At 40.2% G+C, this 18,941-nt stretch overlaps 1 protein-coding gene across 1 annotated transcript in view; it reads left to right on the top strand.

Annotated features, from left to right (window-relative positions):
• The first annotated feature begins 2,782 nt into the window (after nt 1-2,782).
• EXPH5 (exophilin 5) overlaps nt 2,783-18,941 on the top strand; it is an 88,568-nt gene continuing 72,409 nt past the window's right edge. The window contains exon 1 of the mRNA XM_004052080.5: nt 2,783-3,134. Coding sequence (XP_004052128.5) covers nt 3,016-3,134 — 119 coding nt within the window. The 5' untranslated portion in view covers nt 2,783-3,015. The remainder of the gene's footprint in view (nt 3,135-18,941) is intronic.

The raw sequence follows: 18,941 nt of genomic DNA, 5'->3' as shown, positions 1-18,941 counted from the left end.
GTACCTCAAACTGCTTGTGCCAAAAACTGAACACCTGATTTCTTGACGAACCTTGTTTCTCATACTATCAAATAGACTGGTCTCCTTTTAGACATCTCTCTTGAGATCTTGCATCATCTTTGCGTCTCTGTCTTTCTTAATCCTCCTTTTTAATGAGTTATCAAATCCAGCCAATATCTTTGGAATTCCACCCTCTTTTTCTACTCTCACTTACATTGCCTTTGGTTGGGTCCTCTTTCCCTTTCTCTTGCATCAGCATTCCAACACAATGGTTTCCTTGATGCCATCTTCACTCTACTCTTCTTGTCTACTGGTATCAGAGTAATCTACCCAAAGTTCAATTTTTTTTTTTTTTTTGACAGAGTCTCGCTCTGTTGCCCAGGCTGGAGTGCAGTGGTGCGATCTCGGCTCACTGCAACCTCCACCTCCCAGGTTCAAGCGATTCTCCTGCCTCAGCCTCCCGAGTAGCTGGGACTACAGGTGCACATGCTGGGCTAATTTTTTGTATTTTTAGTAGAGGCGGGGTTTCACTGTGTTAGCCAGGATAGTCTCAATCTCCTGACCTCGTGATCTGCCCGCCTCCACCTCCCAAAGTGCTGGGACTACAGGCGTGAGCCACTGTGCCCAGCCTTAAGTTCAATTTTAACTGTATCATTATCACCCTCAAAACCTGTATTAGCTCCTCAGTGCTTACACAATGAAGTCTAGATTCCATCACATGGCATTCATAGTCAGAGCTCAGCCTACCTTTCAGCTCACTGTGCTCTGAGCACTAGCCCAGTGTTTCTAAACCTCTTTTTCACTACTGTCCCCACAATGCACCTTTTTAGAACTTTTTTCACAATCACCTCCCTTGTGCAATGTTAATACTTCAGATATACTGTGTATCTGTGTATCATGTGTAGATTTGTGCTTTCTACATAAAAAGAGGAAGATTTTACCCCTGTGGAGACTACATGCTCTGCCAAAACAGATCACTTAGCAATCCCTAAACATGCTCCAGTATTTTCTAGCTTCCAAGCTTTTGTTCAGTCTGGCCATTAAAGAGGTTGAGGGAATATGAGAAGATTCCTAGACTGTACTTCTGCTATTCAGCATGCTGATCCCCTTGCCTAGAATAGACTCACACATCTCCTCCCACCACCCCCTATTTCTTCCTCTTAAAATCTGACTCTTCATGCAGCAACCTAAATACCGTATCCTCTCTCCATCCACTCAGTTGGCACTAACTTTTCTGTGTGCTCATGGAATTTTCTTTATTCCTCTATTATGTTCTTTGTTACATAGTCATCTTTCTATTTGTGTATCTCTCCCACTTGATTACAAACTTTCTAAAGACAAGGACTGTGTTGTTCACAGTGTATGATGCCTTCATATAATAGGCACCAGGATATGTTGCTTGTAATCAGTTCACTGATATACTGGAAACAGTGTAAAATCCCACCAGTGACCATATTGAAAAGTCCCATGTGTATGCTGAATAAATGAACACACTACAAAAATTGGACACCATATACAAGACATACTCCCAAAACATGATAATTAATACAGACACTATTTATAAAGGAGTTCTGTATTGTGTACACCATGGGTGAACAAAATTGGTTCCTGGTTCACACAAATAACAGACACCCACAGAAAGTTATCTGAATGGCTAGCTGCCTAGACATGTTTTAAATAATGATGATCAAGTAGGGTAGCCCAGAGACCAAAACACAAGTGGCAATTTTTGATATCATGTTCTTGTACAGATACAAAATTTTAATTGGGTTTATGTGCCATGAAAAGAAATGATATATGTAGAAGTACGTTTTATATGTTAGTAATCATCACCACCATCTTCAAAATGACCAAATTAAGTCTATGGGGCAGGAAAGTCAATCTGACAGAGTTATTTTTGTGTGGGAAGTGAAGCCAAGATAAAGACATGTTTTCTGTAAAAGCCTTGATAATTAAAAAAAAAAAGTATATATGTGAATATCTTTATAAGTTTCTATTATTCTTCATTGCATTGTGGAACAATTGACTTTCTAGGAAAGCTATTTCTGTGGCTTCATAGGATTTCCATTTGCTTTCACCAGAGGATTAGGTATTTTTAAATGGCATGTGTATTACTTCTCTGAGTTTATTAAGATGATAATAAAATCTTACAGAAAACTTCTAACAGGTGTTTTCCACAGTCCTTTGCTTCTGGGCTGTCTTCTCCTAAAATACCATAAACGGTTTTGTTTGTTTCTAAAGTCTAAGAATGACTTTTGTGGGACAGTGGAGGTGGGGGTGTCTGTGGGATGAGAGGCTTGGCAAATAATTCGTTTCCAAGGATACACTAATTTCCGCCCTTCAGCCAGGTTCATCCACAGTCAGTAGTGTAATTGAGTTTAGTTCTTCCTGGTCTTTCAGATAAGTAACCCTTTTGCCAGTTACAAACACTACTTGCAATTCTATTTTCTATGGGCTCTTAATTATTGAAAGGGAGGATTAGTCATGAATCTCCTTTTTCACTCCTTTACTAATCAAGCTCAAGTTCTGCGAGCAAACAGCAACAGCAAAAGCAAATACTTTGGCGCCAACACTTAGCCTTGCCTCACTTAAGAGGCAGAATTATGTAGGCTTGTTTGCTTAACAACTCAGATAGGGGGCGGGGAGGGTGACCAGAGGGGACGAGGGAGGGGACGAGGGAGGGGACGAGGGACTGGACGAGACGAGGGAGGGGACGAGGGAGGGGACAAGGGAGGGCCCGCCCCCTTGGAACGGGATTGGTTCCCTCTCTCCCTTTAGCCGTTCACTTTGCATCTCGGTTGGACAGGTTGAGAGAAACATGTCATTAAGGTGTTGTCAATATGAGCCCTTCAGGTGTGGGCGTTCCCTAGGTTTGTGGTTTTAGACTTTCAAAGGGGCGGACTCATTATTGGCTGTGGGATCAAGTTCGTGAAACTGGTCTTGTATAGGTTGAAAAATGCCTTCCTAACAGGAGGCGCCAAGGAGCTTAAGTGTAACTCACACACAGTAAAGAAAATGACGAAAGTTCCTCCGGCGTTTGATTTCAGTTTCTTAAATGACGAAGAGGCCAGGAAGATCCTTCAGGTGCTGGAAAGGAATGAGGAGTTACAGAGGGCCGAGAAGGACAGGATCAGGTACAGAGCAAATTCATTTCTTTTGTCCTGGGCCTGGGTCCCGCAGGGGCCGGGGATCCGCGGGGAAGGCGCTGAGCTCGCGCGGGGCACCTGCCCGGGGGTGCTCCGAGCGGCTGCTGCGGAGGCTGCGGGTCGGGAAGAGAAAACTGAGCGGAGTTGCTCTCTAAAGGACTTTGGGATGCTTAGTTGGTACCCTCTCCATCCACCACATACCAGACGGGCTCGGCTGCGGGTCTGGGGTCGGGCAGGGTGGGGGGGTCCGTGCGCTGCGGGGGCCGCGCAGTGACGCTGTGCTGTGCCGGGTGTCTGCTGGGCCATCGCGGGGCGTGGGCCGTTTCAGGCAATGAAATGCGGCGGGGGCGCGATCTGGAGCGGAATCCTGGCTGCTGCTCACTCCGCGGCCCGCGCGCACCCACGTGCTCGCACGGGTCCGACAGAGCTTCCACCCTCGCCTAACGCAGCTTTCCCTCGGCACCAGAGGCGAATCTCCCCACCCAATGCGGGCAGTCGGCGAAGCACGGGAGAGCCGGCACCTCACGGGAGGCGAAAGGTCCCCACCCCAAGGGTAGGAGCTCGAGCAATTTGTCAAATAGAGGCTTATGTGGGCGAATGGGACTTGGACACAGGGGGTTGGCTGGAATGGGTGGGTCTCCTTGTGCGTGGTGCTGTGGGGAGCGAGTTTCTGAGAAATTTCATCCTTGACCTTACTATACACTGTTGTAGGTGAGGGATTAGTTACTAAAGAATGAAATCCAGAGACACAGATAATTACCCAGGATGTACATTAACCAGTTTTTCTGCTGGGGAAGTGTGGGATAAGTGCTGGAATGAATTGAAGGGACTCTCGCCAATATTGGAATATACCCATCTAAGTCCTTCTCTAGATAACTGTGGAAGGGAATTCAGGATATCACTCTCAGACCACACTGTGTGCCATTGATTGGAATTTAGCAAGTCATTTTGTTTGATGATCAACTGCTTGCTAATGCGAGTTCCAGGTTCCCAATTCTTTCTAGAATTGCCTGTCCCCCACCGCCGACAAAAGAAACCCTCCAGGGACCCTCTTCAAATTGGAAAATCTAGTTGGTCTTTGTAAAAAGAATTAGAATATACTAAGCCCAATGCCCTGACTTCACCCTTCTCCCCTAAACATGACTCTTTGAGGGATGAAGGAATATTTGAAGTTGGAGAATGTGGATTTCATACCATCTGCCTTGAGAAAAAATGGCTTTATCATTCCCCTCTCCTGAACAGTGTAGAAAGTGTGCCTTCAGGAGAACAGTATGCCACACCCACACACACCCACGTGCATAATGTACCTACACATATGCACATGCACCGCACACAGGCACACCCAACTTTCAGAAGAAGAATTTCAGAACTGCACGGAATTTCAGTGCATATTCCAAAGGCACTAAGAAACTGCGATTATTCTTAGTGTGTGTTATTGGAAGTGTTTCTTTTCTCTGAAGAGGATGGGGCTTCTTAAGTGATCCATTGTATATTTGGGGAAATTGAGGGGAGAGTTAGAAAATAACAAGGAGAGAAGCTTTCATCTAAGATGTTATCTTGACTTTTTATTTTTGACCTGATGCTTGCTTGCCTTGTTGTGTTTTCTCTATTGCAACTCATGATGCCCACTGCAGTTGACTTTAGAGGGAACTGGATCTCCACATAGATCTACACAAAGCACATGTATTTACACAAAGCCATTGGGTTGGGCATTAGAAGGAAGGTCAAGACACATTTTCTAATTTCATGGCACTCATATTCTAATGGAAGCATCAACAGAAAAAGCCATAATGCTAAGACAAAATCGATACTGTATTATACTAATTATTAAAAATATTTAATTGCCCAAACAATTTGAAAAATATCACCATTAAAATACAAAAATCATTTAAGGAAAGTAGATGTGTGGACCAAATACCCAAGGCAATGATTTCTAGTACTGTCTTTTCCTTTGATTAATTCCCCACTTCCACTATCAAATACCCATGTCTGGCTTGCAGACTCCATGGGATTGTTCTGCTTACCCACTTCAGGCTCACATGTATTAATTTCAGTAGCAGATATTGGCATGCAGAAAGGGCCTGAGACAACATGTCAACTTGGCTGCCTCTTCTGCTCATTTTCTTGATATGTGCGATCATATTTTCCAAATCAAAAATCAGGACACATGACTTATAACTCAAGAGTATAATTTCATTCTGTTCTGGCTTGGCATATGTGAACAACAACAAAAAAGAGATGCTTCAACAGGTCTGTCTGAGAGACTCAGGGAAGCCTTTTTACTGTATTGATAAAGAGCTTCAAGACCTCTTGACTAGAACAATAAGGGTCCAAATGGGGAAGTTTAGAAATTTAGCAGGTTGGGGAATGGCTGATGAGTTCATTTATATCTATGATAGGCTTGAGGTATCTGCAAGACAACTAAGAAGAAATACAGGCACCCTATAGTTGGGGCTGGGCCCGGTGGCTCACGCCTGTAATCCCAGTGCTTTGGGAGACTGAGGCAAAAGGATCGCTTGAGGCCAAGAGTTTGAGACCAGCCTGACCAACACAGAGAGACCCTGTCTCTACAATAAAAATTAAAAATAAATTTAGCCTGATATTGTGGCACATACTTGCAGTACTAGCTACTCAGGAGGCTCAGGTGGGAGGATCCCTTGAGCTCAAGAGTTCAAGACTGCAGTGAACTATGATTGTTCTACTCCAACCAGAGTGACACAGTAGAGACCGTGTCTTTAAAAATAAAATAAATAAAATCATTTTTTTTTTAAAAAAAAGAACTACAGTGTCATGCAGGGCCAGAGATGTTCTGAGATAGAGGTGAGGGTAGTTGAGTTCATCATGCAGAAGGCAGCAGCCCCACCCACAGAAAAGTTCCTGAACACACAGAACTTTCTCCTGATCTCCCCTCATCTGTACCAGACCTCTCTGGCTCCAACTTACCAGGAAAGTATTTGCATTAAATGTAATAGTTAATGTTTCTAATATATAGTTTATTCAGATTTTTAAGAAAAACACCAAGATTCAAACTGATAAATAGGCAAAAGATAGAAATAAATCATTCACACCAGAAGATATCCAAACAGTAAACATAACAGATGGGAAAATGTCTACCCTCACAGTAATAAATGAAAATTGAAGTAACCTTGAGATACCATGCTGCCCCTTTAAAAATGACAGAAAAAAAATGTTGGTGAGGGTTGTAATGAAATGGATAGATTTTGCACATTGTTAGTGACATTGTAAGTTGATTACAAGCTTTTTGGTGAGCATTATGGCAATATCTATCAAGATACGCCTTACGCTTGACCCAATTGTCCAATTCTTGGATATTTCTCATTAGTAGGAGATTAAGGTGGAGGAGATGGCCACACCAACATATATTAAGTGCTGCCTTTTTATGTAATAATAGTAATTATTGTGGTAATAACGACAGCTAACATTTATTAGGCCCTTACTATATACTAGGCACTGTACTAAACATGTTATACAGATTTAATTAATCCTCCCAATAACCTCGTTAGGTATACACTTTAATTCTCATTTCGCAGAGAAGGAAACAATTAAAAAGGGTTGAGTATTTTGTCCAACTTAAGCAGCAGAGCCAGAATTTATAATCCAGATCTATTTCAAAACTACTTTACCCATCAAGATTGAATAATCCTCACAACCATTTCTTGGGGTATTATTAGTGGCTTTTTACAGAAGGAAAACTGAAATTTAGCAACGTTAAGGAACTTGCCTAAGGTCACACAGCTCATAAACGTCAGAGATAGAATTTGAACCTAAATCTATCTGGCATCAGAACCAGATGTTACAGTGCCTGGAGTAATCAAGTTTTTAAATGGCATGTCTAGATTTAGACCATTTTTTGCTCCATGGCAAGATTGCAGCCTGGGAGGGTTTTCCAGAATTTAGTTATTTCTGATTGATTTACACTAATATCCTTGAGCTGTGGCACAGTTCTGAACAGGACTGTATATGTCAAAGTCATAAAGTGGTCTATAGCTGGTGGCAGCTGCCACATCCGGCAGAGGTTAAAAGCCAGATACACAAGCCTCCTGCCTCCCCTACACATTCTGCCTGCCCTCTCCTCTCCCAGCCTGTGAAATCTGCCTCTGGCTAAGGGCCAGAGTTTCTAGAGACATTGGATGTCTACTGATTGGGCTTTTTACTGTGTGCCAGACACTGGATTGGCCCTGAGAATACAGTGGAAAATAAAACACAGATTCTGTCCCAAATGGCTTCAGTCTATGAAAGGTTTTCATTGGCGATAGAATGTGTAAGATGAACTGTAGCTCGCCCTTATGCAGTCCTGTGTGGCCTGGAAAACGGACAACAAGAACAATGCCTGGAAGTCACAAGTGTGCTCAAGAGGCTTGAGCAAGTTCTGAAACATAACAAGGTATCAGATTAACACACCACGGATCTCTGAGCTGTCTGCACTTTCCAATGGCATCCAATTTAGTTAATTCCTTTAAACTGAGGGAGAACTTCCTCTCAGATACATTTTCCTGTCTAGTTACTCCTGTGGATTTGTCCCCACAGGCAATACACACAGAACTACTATAATAATATCGTTCCATATCCCAATGCCAAGCAGCAGTGTTCTTTTTAAGCTTAGTGATATTATAACTCTTTTAGCTTATAAAGTCTTTCATATTTTTTTATCCTCATCCTCAACCTGATAAAGCAAATACTATTATCTTCTTTTCCAAAAGCTAATAAAACAACTGTAGTAATAGCTAACATTTGTTGAGTATTGACCCATGCTAAGCTCTTTGTGTACACTATCTCATTTAATTCTTATAACAACCTGATGAGTTAAGGGATATCTTTATCTCCATTCAACAAAGGAAGCTTAGAAAGGATAAGTGACATGCTTGAGATAATACTGCTAGGGAGTGTCCGATTTGGGAACTCCATCTGTACATAATCACTGTGCTGTGCTGCCTCCTACAGTACCAAAAAGTTGAAGTGACTTTCCTCACCTGGCCCATCTAGCTCATAACAGAACCAGGACTGGGATCTATCCACTTTAAAACTCTTGCTATTTTATCTCCATTCACCATAAAAATAAAAAACACACAATTCTATGTAGTCAAATGCTCAGCTAAAAGTTGGAGATGTTATTACTAAGGAAAATGGCATAATGGGTATGGGAAGATAACTGATACCATCTGCCTATGTAGAAAAAATTGCTGGCAACCATTTATGTTAAAAATGCATATATGCCTTCTGTAAGGACAGACTTTATACTGTTAAAATGATTATCTTTGGGGAATCACATTTAAAGGGACTTTAACCCTTTTACTACTGTTTTATTTTTTAGTTATCATATGTTATTAAAAATAGGCCAGGTGCTGTGGCTCACGCCTGTAATCCCAGCACTTTGGGAGGCTGAGGTGGGTGGATTGCCTGAGGTCAGGAGTTTGAGACCAGCCTGGCCAACACGGTGAAACCCCATCTCTACTAAAAATACAAAAATTAGCCAGGCTTGGTGGCTGGCACCTATAAGCCCAGCTACCTGGGAAGCTGAGACAGAAGAATCGCTTGAACCCAGGAGGTGGAGGTTGCAGTGAGCCGAGACCGCGCCATTGCACTCCAGCTTGGGTAACAAGAGCAAAACTCTGTCTTGAAATAAATGCATAAATAAATAAATAAAACTGTTTCTTTGGATAATAAATATGGAATGTTTGACTATTTTTTACTTTCATAAATGTCCGTTACGAAGGTAAAATACTTTTTAAAAATGTCTTTTAAAAAATAAATAACTTTTAAAGGTAAATTTCTTTTTAAAAATGTCTAAATGTTTTTCTGCCCTTGTCCTTTTCTTTACAATGTTAATGTGTGCACAGGTAAGTTGGTACATGGTAAGTTGTACATCAACCTTGATTCCTCATGGTCAAGGATTATTTCAGGGATGGAGAGCCTCACACACTTCGGTACTCAATACCTAGTCAAATGGAACTTAACTTACTGCTATACGGAATACAAACTAAGGGAAAGAAAGATCTGAGGAAACCAGGTGAAGGGCGAAAGAAGGTCAGGTGAAGGTTAGTCAGAAAATACTTTCGTTCCTCATTAGCACAGTTGATCTTAAACCTGAGAACCACATGAAGGTCAAAAGGAGGTCAGGTTAAGTTTAGTAAGGAGATATACCTAATGCTAAATGACGAGTTAATGGGTGCAGCACACCAGCATGGCACATGTATACGTATGTAGCTAACCTGCACATTGTGCACATGTACCCTAAAACTTAAAGTATAGTAATAATAAAAGAAAAGAAAAGAAAAGAAAATGCTTTCCTTCCCGGTTAGCACAGCAGGGTCTTAAAATTGAGAAGAAGGTGGCTAAGAACTAAGAAGTGCTAGCTAAGGCATGGTCTTTCGTAAACGTGGGTGGATTCTTTCCTTCACCTTCATTCAGGTCGGTTTTTCTGTAGTGAGTTATTCCCCAAGCTGTGAGATTTGAGAGCTATAGGCTCATCGCCCTCTCCTTCTCAGGATGTTTCCTTATTGACATTGCCAATGGCCCTATTAAAAGGCCATACTTCAAATATTAACAGATCACAGGAGCCAGCTTCCTCATTCCATGGTGTGTTAGGCTTTCTAGATGAAAGAGGAAATGGGAGATGACAGTGACCAAATTCCCTGCACCCCAACAAAAAGTTGTGTTTTTTTATATTGATAAAGCTTACCTTGGTTTTCACTTTGAAACGATGCATTTAACAGCAGTTAAGGGAGGAAAGGGGATGGGGGAGGGAGGAAAGAGGATGGGGGAGGGAGGAAAGGGGATCGGAGCGGGAGGAAAGGGGATCAGGGAGGGAGTAACTTATCCTGGCAACCACTATTTTGTTCTTCAACACTACCGTTTTATTTGTTAAAGAATGTTATATAAATGGAAGCACAGAATACATAACCTTTTGAGAATGGCTTCTTTAAGTCAGTAAAATGAGGGTCACACAGGTTGTCGTATGTATAAATAATTCATTCTGGCCAGGCAAAGTGGCTCACGCCTGTAATCCCAACACTTCGGGAGGCTGAGGTAGGAGGATCACTTGAGGTTTCGCCATATTGGCCAGGTCGAGAGCAGCCTGGCCAACATGGCAAAACTCTGTCTCTACTAAAAATACAAAAATTAGCCGGGCGTGGTGGCACGCATCTGTGGTCCCAGCTACTCGGGAAGCTGAAGCAGGAGAATCACTTCAACCTGGGAGGTGGAAGTTGCAGTGAACTGAGATGGTGCCACTGCACTCCAGTCTGGGCGACAGAGCAAGACTTCGTCTCAAAATAAATAAATAAATAATTCATTCCTTTATATTGCTGAGTAGTATTTAGTATTTCATTATATGGATTACTACAGTTCGTTTATCCTTTCACCCACTGAAGAACACTTGTTTTGTTTACACATTTTGATGATATTGAATAATGCTGCTATCAACATCCATGAGCAGGCTTTTGTGTGAACATGATTTTTATTAGTAGTGGAATTGCTGGATCATATTCTTGAATTTGCAAGAAACTGCCAAACTGTTTTTCCCACAGCTGTACCATTCTGCATTCCTACCGACAGTATATAAGAGTTCCAATCTCTGTCTTTGTCATTCAGGCTACTACAACAAAATACCTTAGACTGGGTAATTTATAAACAGCAGAAATCTATTGCTCATAGTTCTAGACCCTGGGAAGTCCAAGATCAAGGCACTGGTAGATTCTGTGTTTGGTGAAGTCCCCCTCCTCATAGAGGGTGCCTTTTCTGTGTCCTCACATGGTAGAAGGGGCAAAAAGGCTTCCTCTCAGGCCTCATGTAAAAGGGCACTGATCCATTCATGAGGGAGAAGCCCTCTCGACCTAATCACCTGCCAAAGGCCCCATCCCTTACAACCATCACCTTGAGGGGTAGGGCTCAACATATGAATTCTGGGGGGACACATACTTTCAGACAAGAGCATAATAGTTCTTTAGTCTTGCCAGCATTTGGTATTTTGAATATTTTTTTATTTTAACCATTCTAATAGGTTTGTAGAGGTATCTCCTCATGTTTCAATTTGCATTTCCCTAGTGACTAATGATGGTAAACATCTTTTTATGTGCTTACTTGCCTTCCATATATTCTCTTTGGGGAAGTATCTGCTAAAATCTTTTGAACAGTTTTTAGTTGGGTTATTTGTTTTCTGATTGATGAATTTTGAGAATTCTTTATATATTCCAGATACAAGTCTCCTGTTGAACATCAGGTTTGCAAACATTTTCTTCCCATGTGTAGCTTGTCTTAACTTTCCTACTGTGTCTTTGCGGAGTAAAAGTTACCCAGTTTGATGAAATCCAACATATCAAACTTTTTTCTTTTATGAATCATGCTTTTAGTAGCATTCTAAGAATACTCTGCCTCAGCCCAGATTGCAAACATTTTCTCCTATGATTTCTTTTTAAAGTTTTATAGTTTTATGTCTTACACTGATGCATTTTGAAATAAGATTTACGTAGTGTGAGGTTTAGATTGAGGTTCATTTTATCTTTGCATATTAATGCCCAATTATCCCAACACCATTGTTGAAAGACTGTCCTTCATTAAATTGCCTTTGCCCCTTTGTAAAAAATTTGCTATATTTTTGGAGTCCATTTTTGGACTCTGCTCTTTTCCATAGACCTCTGTGTCTTTTCCTTCACAAATACTATGGTATCCTGATTACTGTGTCTTTATAGTAGGTCTTAACATCAAGTAGTATGCTTCATCCCTTTTTTTTTTTTTTTTTTTTTTTGAGACAAGGTCTCTCTTTGTCGCCTAAGCTAGAGTGCGGTGGCACAATCTTGGCTCAATGCAACCTCCACCTCCTGGGTTCAAACTATTCTCAAGCCTCAACCTCCTGAGTAGTTGGGATTACAGGTGTGTGCCGCCACACCTAGCTAATTTTTTTTTATTTTTAGTAGAGACAAGTTTTCGCCCTGTTGGCCAAGCTGGTGTCAAACTCCTGACCTCAGGTGATCTGCCCATCTTGGCCTCCCAAAGTGCTGGGATTATAAGTGTGAGCCACTGTGCCCAGCCAGAATGAATTATTTATACATACAACAACCTGTGTGACTCTCAAAGGTGTTTTACTGAGTTAAATAAGCCATCCGATTTTATTCTTTGTTTTTAAAACTATTTTGTCTATATCATTCCTTTGCTTTTCCATATAAATTTTTACATTTAAGTTTAAAATTGTTCATTGCTGGTATAGAGAAACACAATTGATTTTTGGTATTGATCTTGTACCCTACCACTTAGCTAAACTTACTTATTGGCTCTAGGATGTTCTTTTTTGGGGGGGCAGATTTTTTTGGGTGATTTTCTACATGGCCAATCATGTCTCCTGAAAGTGGTGATGGTTTTATTTCTTCCTTTCCAATATGTATGCGTTTTATTTCTTTTTCTTGCCTAATATTGACTAGGACTTCAAGCATGATGTTGAATAGGAGTATTGATATTGTACTTCCTTGCTTTGTTGCTGAGCACTGTCTTTCACTATGAACTACGATGTTAGCTATGATTTTTTTGTAGATGACTTTTTTATTATTATTATTTTTTGTTATTTTTTTTTTTTTAATAGAGATGGGGTTTTGCTATGTTGGCCAGAATGGTCTCCAACTCCTGGGCTCAAGTGATCCGCCCACCTCAGCCTCCCAAAGTGTTGGGATTACAGGCATAAGCCACCATGCCCGGCCTGTGGATGACTTTTATCTGGTTCTATTTCTTGCTTGCTGAGAGCTTTTATTTGAACATATCTTGAATTTTATTAAATGTTTTTTCTGCATCAACTTCTATGACCATGTGGCTTTTTCTTCTATAGACTATTGATATACTTATTTATTTTTATTTTATTTTTATTTATTTATTTATTTTTTTGAGACAGAATCTCACTCTGTCGCCCAGGCTGGAGTGCAGTGGTGCGATCTCAGCTCACTGCACTCGGGTTCACGCCATTCTCCTGCCTCAGCCTCCCGAATACTTGGGACTACAGGCGCCCGCCACCACGCCCGGCTAATTTTTTGTATTTTTAGTAGAGACGGGGTTTCACCTTGTTAGCTAGGATGGTCTCAATCTCCTGACCTCGTGATCTGCTCACCTTGGCCTCCTAAAGTGCCGGGATTACAGGCATGAGCCACTGCGCCTGGAGATATACTTATTAACAGTAATTGATTTTAGAATATCAGACCAGCCTTACTGTTGTGGGTTGAACTGTCCTCCAAAAAATAAAAAAATAAAAAAGCTATGTTAGAGTCCTAAATTGCCAATACCTCAGAATGTGACCTTACTTAGAAATAGGGTCTTTACAGAGAAAATCAAGTTAAAATGAGGTGATTAGGATGGGCCCTATTCTAATATTAATGATGTCCTTATACAAAGTGGAAAATTTGGACACAAAGACAGACAAGCACGCAGGGAGAATGCTTTGTGCAGACAGGAGTAACGCTGCCACAAGGCAAGGAACTACTTCAGAAGCTAGGAGAGAGGCCTGGAACAGACCCTTCCTTAGTGCCCCCAGAGGGAGCATGGCCCTGCCAGCACCTTGACCTCTAGCCTCCAAAACTGTGAAACATGTCTGTTGTTCAAGTCGCTCAATGTGCAGTACTTTATTGGGGTAGCCTGAGAAAACTAATCCACTTATATTCTCAAGAAAATCCCACTTGATCATCATGTACTATTCTTTTTATATGATTTCACTACATTTGCTAATATTGAGGGTTTTTAAAAAATCTGGGTTCATGAGAGGTACTGATATATAGTTTTCTGGTTTTCTATCCTTTTTTTTTTTTTCTTTGAGACAGGGTCTCATTCTGTCACCCAGGCTGGAGTGCAGTGGCGTGATCTCAGCCCACTGCAACCTCTGCCTTCCAGGCCTGAGTAATCCTCCCACCCCAGCCTCCCTAAGTAGCTGGGACTACAGGCGTGTGCCACCACGCCCAGCTAACTTTTTTGTATTTTTAGTGGAGACAGGGTTTCACCATATTGCCCAGGCTGATCTTGAACTCTTGGGTTCAAGTGATCCCCCGCCTCAGCCTCCCAAAGTGCTGGGATTACAGCCATGAGCCACCACACCCAGCCTGTATACTATTTTTGTGTGGTTTTGGTGTCAGTAATTCTAGCCTTGTAAAATGACTTAGGAAGTGTTTTCTTCTATTTTCTGGAAGAGATTATATAGCCTTGGCATTGCTTCTTCCTTAAACGATTGGTAAAATGAAACAATGAAACCATCTGGAATGGGAAGTTTCTTTTTTGAAAGGTTTTAAACTATGAGTTCAATTTCTTTGATAGATATAGAACTTTTTCGGCTATTTCATCATGAGTGAGTTTGACAGTGCATGTTTTTTGAGAAATGGATCTATTCTAAGTTGTCAGGTTTATATGCATAAAGTTATTTATAATATTCATTTATTATCCTTTTAATGTCTGAATATTATATAGGAATAGCCCCTCTTTCATTCCTGGTATTGATAATTTGTATTCTTTCCCTATTTTTCCTTTTTAGTCATGATAAAGGTTTATCAAATTTATTGATGTTTTCAAAGGACCTGCTTTTTGTCTTACTTTGATTTTTCTTTTTTGTTTTTGTTTCAATTTAATTGATTTCTGCTCTGATATTTACCATTGCCTGCTTTATGTTTATTTTGCTATTTTTTTCTCATTTCTAAAGGTGAAAACTTAGATTATTGATTGAAGACCTTTCTTTTCCAGTATAAGCGTTTTTTGGTTTTTACATTATTTTAATTTTAATTAACAAATAATAATTGTACATATTCATGAAGTATATGGTGATCTTTTGATACGTATAATACATGGTGATTAGATCTGGATAATTAGCATATTCATAATCTCAAACATTTATCATTTCCTTGTGTTGGGGGCATTCAATATCCTCTCTTCTAGCTATTTGAAACTATATATATGCGTACATATATATATATTTTTTTCTTTTCTCTGAAATAGTGTCTTGCTCTGTTGCCCAGGCTGGAGTGCAGTGGTGCAATCTGGGCTCACTGCAACCTCCACCTCCTGGCCTCAAGCAGTCCTTCCACCTCAGCCTCCCTAGTAGCTGGGACTACAGGTACTCACCACCACGCCTGGCTAATTTTTCTATTTTTTGTAAAGACAGGGTTTCGCCATGTTGCCTGGGCTTTCAAACTCCTGAGCTCAAGTGATCTACCTGCCTCAGCCTCCCAAAGTGCTGGGATGACAGGCATGAGCCACCATGCCCAGCCATATTAATATTATTAAATACCTATAGTCATCCCACAGTGCTGTAGAACAGTAAAACTTATTCCTCCTCTCTAGCTGGAATTTTATATCCTTTAACAAGTCTCTCCTTCTCCTTCCTTTCCCCATTCCCAGCCTCTAATATCTTCTATTCTACTTTTTACTTCTATGACGTCAGCTTTTTTTAGCCTCCACTTATGAGTGAGAACGTGTAGTGTTTAGCTTTGTGTTCTTGGTTTATTTCACTTAACATAATGTCATCCAGTTTCATCCATGTTGCCACAAATGACAAGATCTCATTCTTTTTATGGCTGAATAGTATTCTACAGTATATATATGCCACATTTTCTTTATCCATTCATCTGTTGGATACCTAGGTTGATTCTATATCTAGGCTATTGTGAATAGTGCTGCAATAAATATAGAAGTATAGCTATCTCTTTAATATACTGATATCCTTTGTTTTGGGTATACCCAGCAGTGGAATTGCTGGATCATATGGTATTCTATATGTAGTGTCTTGAAGGACCTTCCATACTGTTCTCCATAGTGGCTATACTAGTTTGCATTCCCCACCAACAGTGTATAAGAGTTCCCTTTTCTCCACATCCTCACCAGCATTTGTTATTTTTTTTCTTTTTGATAATAGCTATTCTAACCGTGCTGAGATGATGCCTCATTATAGTTTTGATTTGCATTTCCCTGATGATTAGTGATGTTGAGCATTTTTTTCATGTATTTCTCACCCATTTGTATGTCTTCTTTTGAGAAGTGTCTATTCAGATCATTTGCCCATTTTTAAATTGGATTGTCAGCTTTTTTGCTGTTGAGGTGTTTCAATTTATTGTGTATTCTGGATATTAATTCCCTTTTGGATGAGTAGTTTGCAAATATTTTCTCCCACTCTGCAGGTTATCTTTTCACTCTGTTGATTGTTTCTTTTGATGTGAAGAAGCTTTTGAGTTTTATATAATCCCATTTGTTTATTTTTACTTTTGTTGCCTATGTTTTTCAGGTCTTATTCATAAAATATTTCCCCAGACCAATGTCCTGAAGTATTTCCTCTATATTTTCTCCTAGCTCCTCTAATTCGAAGGGAAGATTCCCTTCCCTGAGAGTTTTAGTGTGTATGCACCCCAGCTACCACTGCTGTTGCTGCCAGAAAACCCTTTTCCTACTCCTCAAACCTGAACTAGGGGGCTTTTCCTGAAACTGTCTCCATTCGCACCAATGCTCACTTCTGGCTTTTGCACTACTCTGAGTCCAAATCAGGGTATAGTGGAGGAGAGGGAAAAAAGTAAATTCACAGCAGGTTCAGTGGTATTTTACATTCTTTCACAATTTGCCTACTACAATTTACTTATCAGATATCTGTTCTGTGCCTTGTGACCAGGTTCTATGGCTACATTTGCTGGGAGAGACAGGGTGAAAGCACTTACTCTATCTTATCTGGAAGCAGAACTCCCCATATTTACTTTTTTTTTTTTTACTTCCAAACTAATTGTATAAGGCCAACATTACCCTCATACCAAAACCAGACAAAGACACAGTGAGGAAAGAAAACTATAAGCCAATAACTAATAAACATCAATGCAAAAATAACAAAGTACTAGCAAACTGAATTCAACAACACGTTAAAATGGTCATTCATTATAATCAGGCGGGATGCATCCCTGGGATGCAAAGATGGTTCAACATATGCAAGTTAATAAACATGATGTATCACATTGGTAGAATCAAGGGCATAAACCATATGATCATTTTAATAGATGTCAAAAAAGCATTCATTAAAATTCAACATCCCTTCATGATAAAAAAAAAAAACTCTCAACAAACTGCATATAGAAGGAGCATACCTCAAAACAATCAAAGCAGTATAGGACAGACCCACAGCTAGCATCATACTGAGTGGGGGAAAACTGAAAGCCTTTCCTCTAAGATCTGGAACAAGACAAGGATACCCCTTTCACTACTTTTAGTTCAACAGAATACTGGAAGTCCTAGCTAGAGCAATTAGGCAAGAGAAAGAAATAAAGGGCATCCAAATTGGAAAGAAAGAAATCATTGTTCTTGTTTTCAGACAATATGATCTTACATTTAAAACAAAAATCCTAAAGACTCTGCAAAAAAGCTGTTAGAACTGATAAAAGAATTCAGTCAAGTTACAAGATACAAAATCACCATACAAAAATCATTTCTATATGCCAACATTGAACAATCTAAAAAACAATCTCATTTACAATAACTACAAATAAAGGAATAAACTTAACCAAAGAACTGAAAGATCTCTACAATGAAAACTATAAAACGCTGATGATAGAAAGTGAAGAGGACATAAACAAATGGAAAGGTTGCCCATGCTCATGGATTGGAAGAATTAGTATTGTTTAAATACCCATACTACACAAAGTGGTCTATAGAATCAGTGCAATCCCTATTAAAATATCAATGAAATTCTTCACAGAAATAGAAAAACAACCTAAAATGCAGATGGAACCACAAAAGACCCAGAATAGCCAAATGAATCCTGAGCAAAAAAGAGCAAAGCTGAAGTCATCACATCACCTGACTTCAAAATATACTACAAAGCAGCAGTAACTAAAATAACATGGTACTGACATGAAAACAGACACATAGACCAATGGAACAGGATAGATAACTCAGAAATAAATCCACATTTACAGCCAACTCATTTTCAACAAATGTGCCAAGAATATACAATGGGGAAAGGATCCCTCTTCAATGGATGGTGCTGGGAAAACTGAATATCCATATGCAGAAGAATGAATGTAGACCCCTATCTCTCACCATATACAAAAATCAAATCAAAGTGCATTAAAGACTTAAATCTAAGACTTCAAACTATGAAACTACTAGAAGAAAACATAGGAGAAATGCTCCAGGACATTGGTCTGGGCAAATATTTGAGTAAGACATCAAAAGGACAGGCAACCAAAGCAAAAATTGACAAATGTGATTATATCAAGCTAAAAAGCTTCTCCACAGCAAAGAAACAATCAACATCATGAAGAGACAACCTACAGAATGAGAGAAAATATTTGCAAGCTATTCATCCAACAGGGATTAATAACCAGAATATGTAAGGAACTCAAGCAACTCAATAGCAAAAAAAAAAATCAAATTTTAAAGTGGACAAAAGATCTGAATAGACACTTCTCAAAAAAATACATGCAAGTGGCCAATAGGCATATGAAAAAATGCTAAACATCACTAATTATCAGGGAAATACAAATCAAAACTACAATGAAATATCATTTCACCCCAGTTAAAATGGCTATTATCTGGCCGGGCACAGTGGCTCACGCCTGTAATCCCAGCACTTTGGGAGGCCGAGGCAGGCGGATTACCTGAGGTCAGGAGTTCGAGATCAGCCTGGGCAACACGGTGAAACCCTGTCTCTACTAAAAATACAAAATTAGCTGGGCGTGGTGACACATGCCTGTAATTCCAGCTACTCGGGAGGCTGAGGCAGGAGAATCACTTGAACCTGGGAGGCAGAGGATGCAGTGACCCGAGATCGCGCCATTGCACTCCAGC

This window comes from Gorilla gorilla, chromosome 9 (genome assembly GCF_029281585.2).
Source record: "Gorilla gorilla gorilla isolate KB3781 chromosome 9, NHGRI_mGorGor1-v2.1_pri, whole genome shotgun sequence".
NCBI lineage: Eukaryota > Metazoa > Chordata > Mammalia > Primates > Hominidae > Gorilla > Gorilla gorilla.
This window is presented reverse-complemented; position numbering and strand designations above follow the sequence as displayed.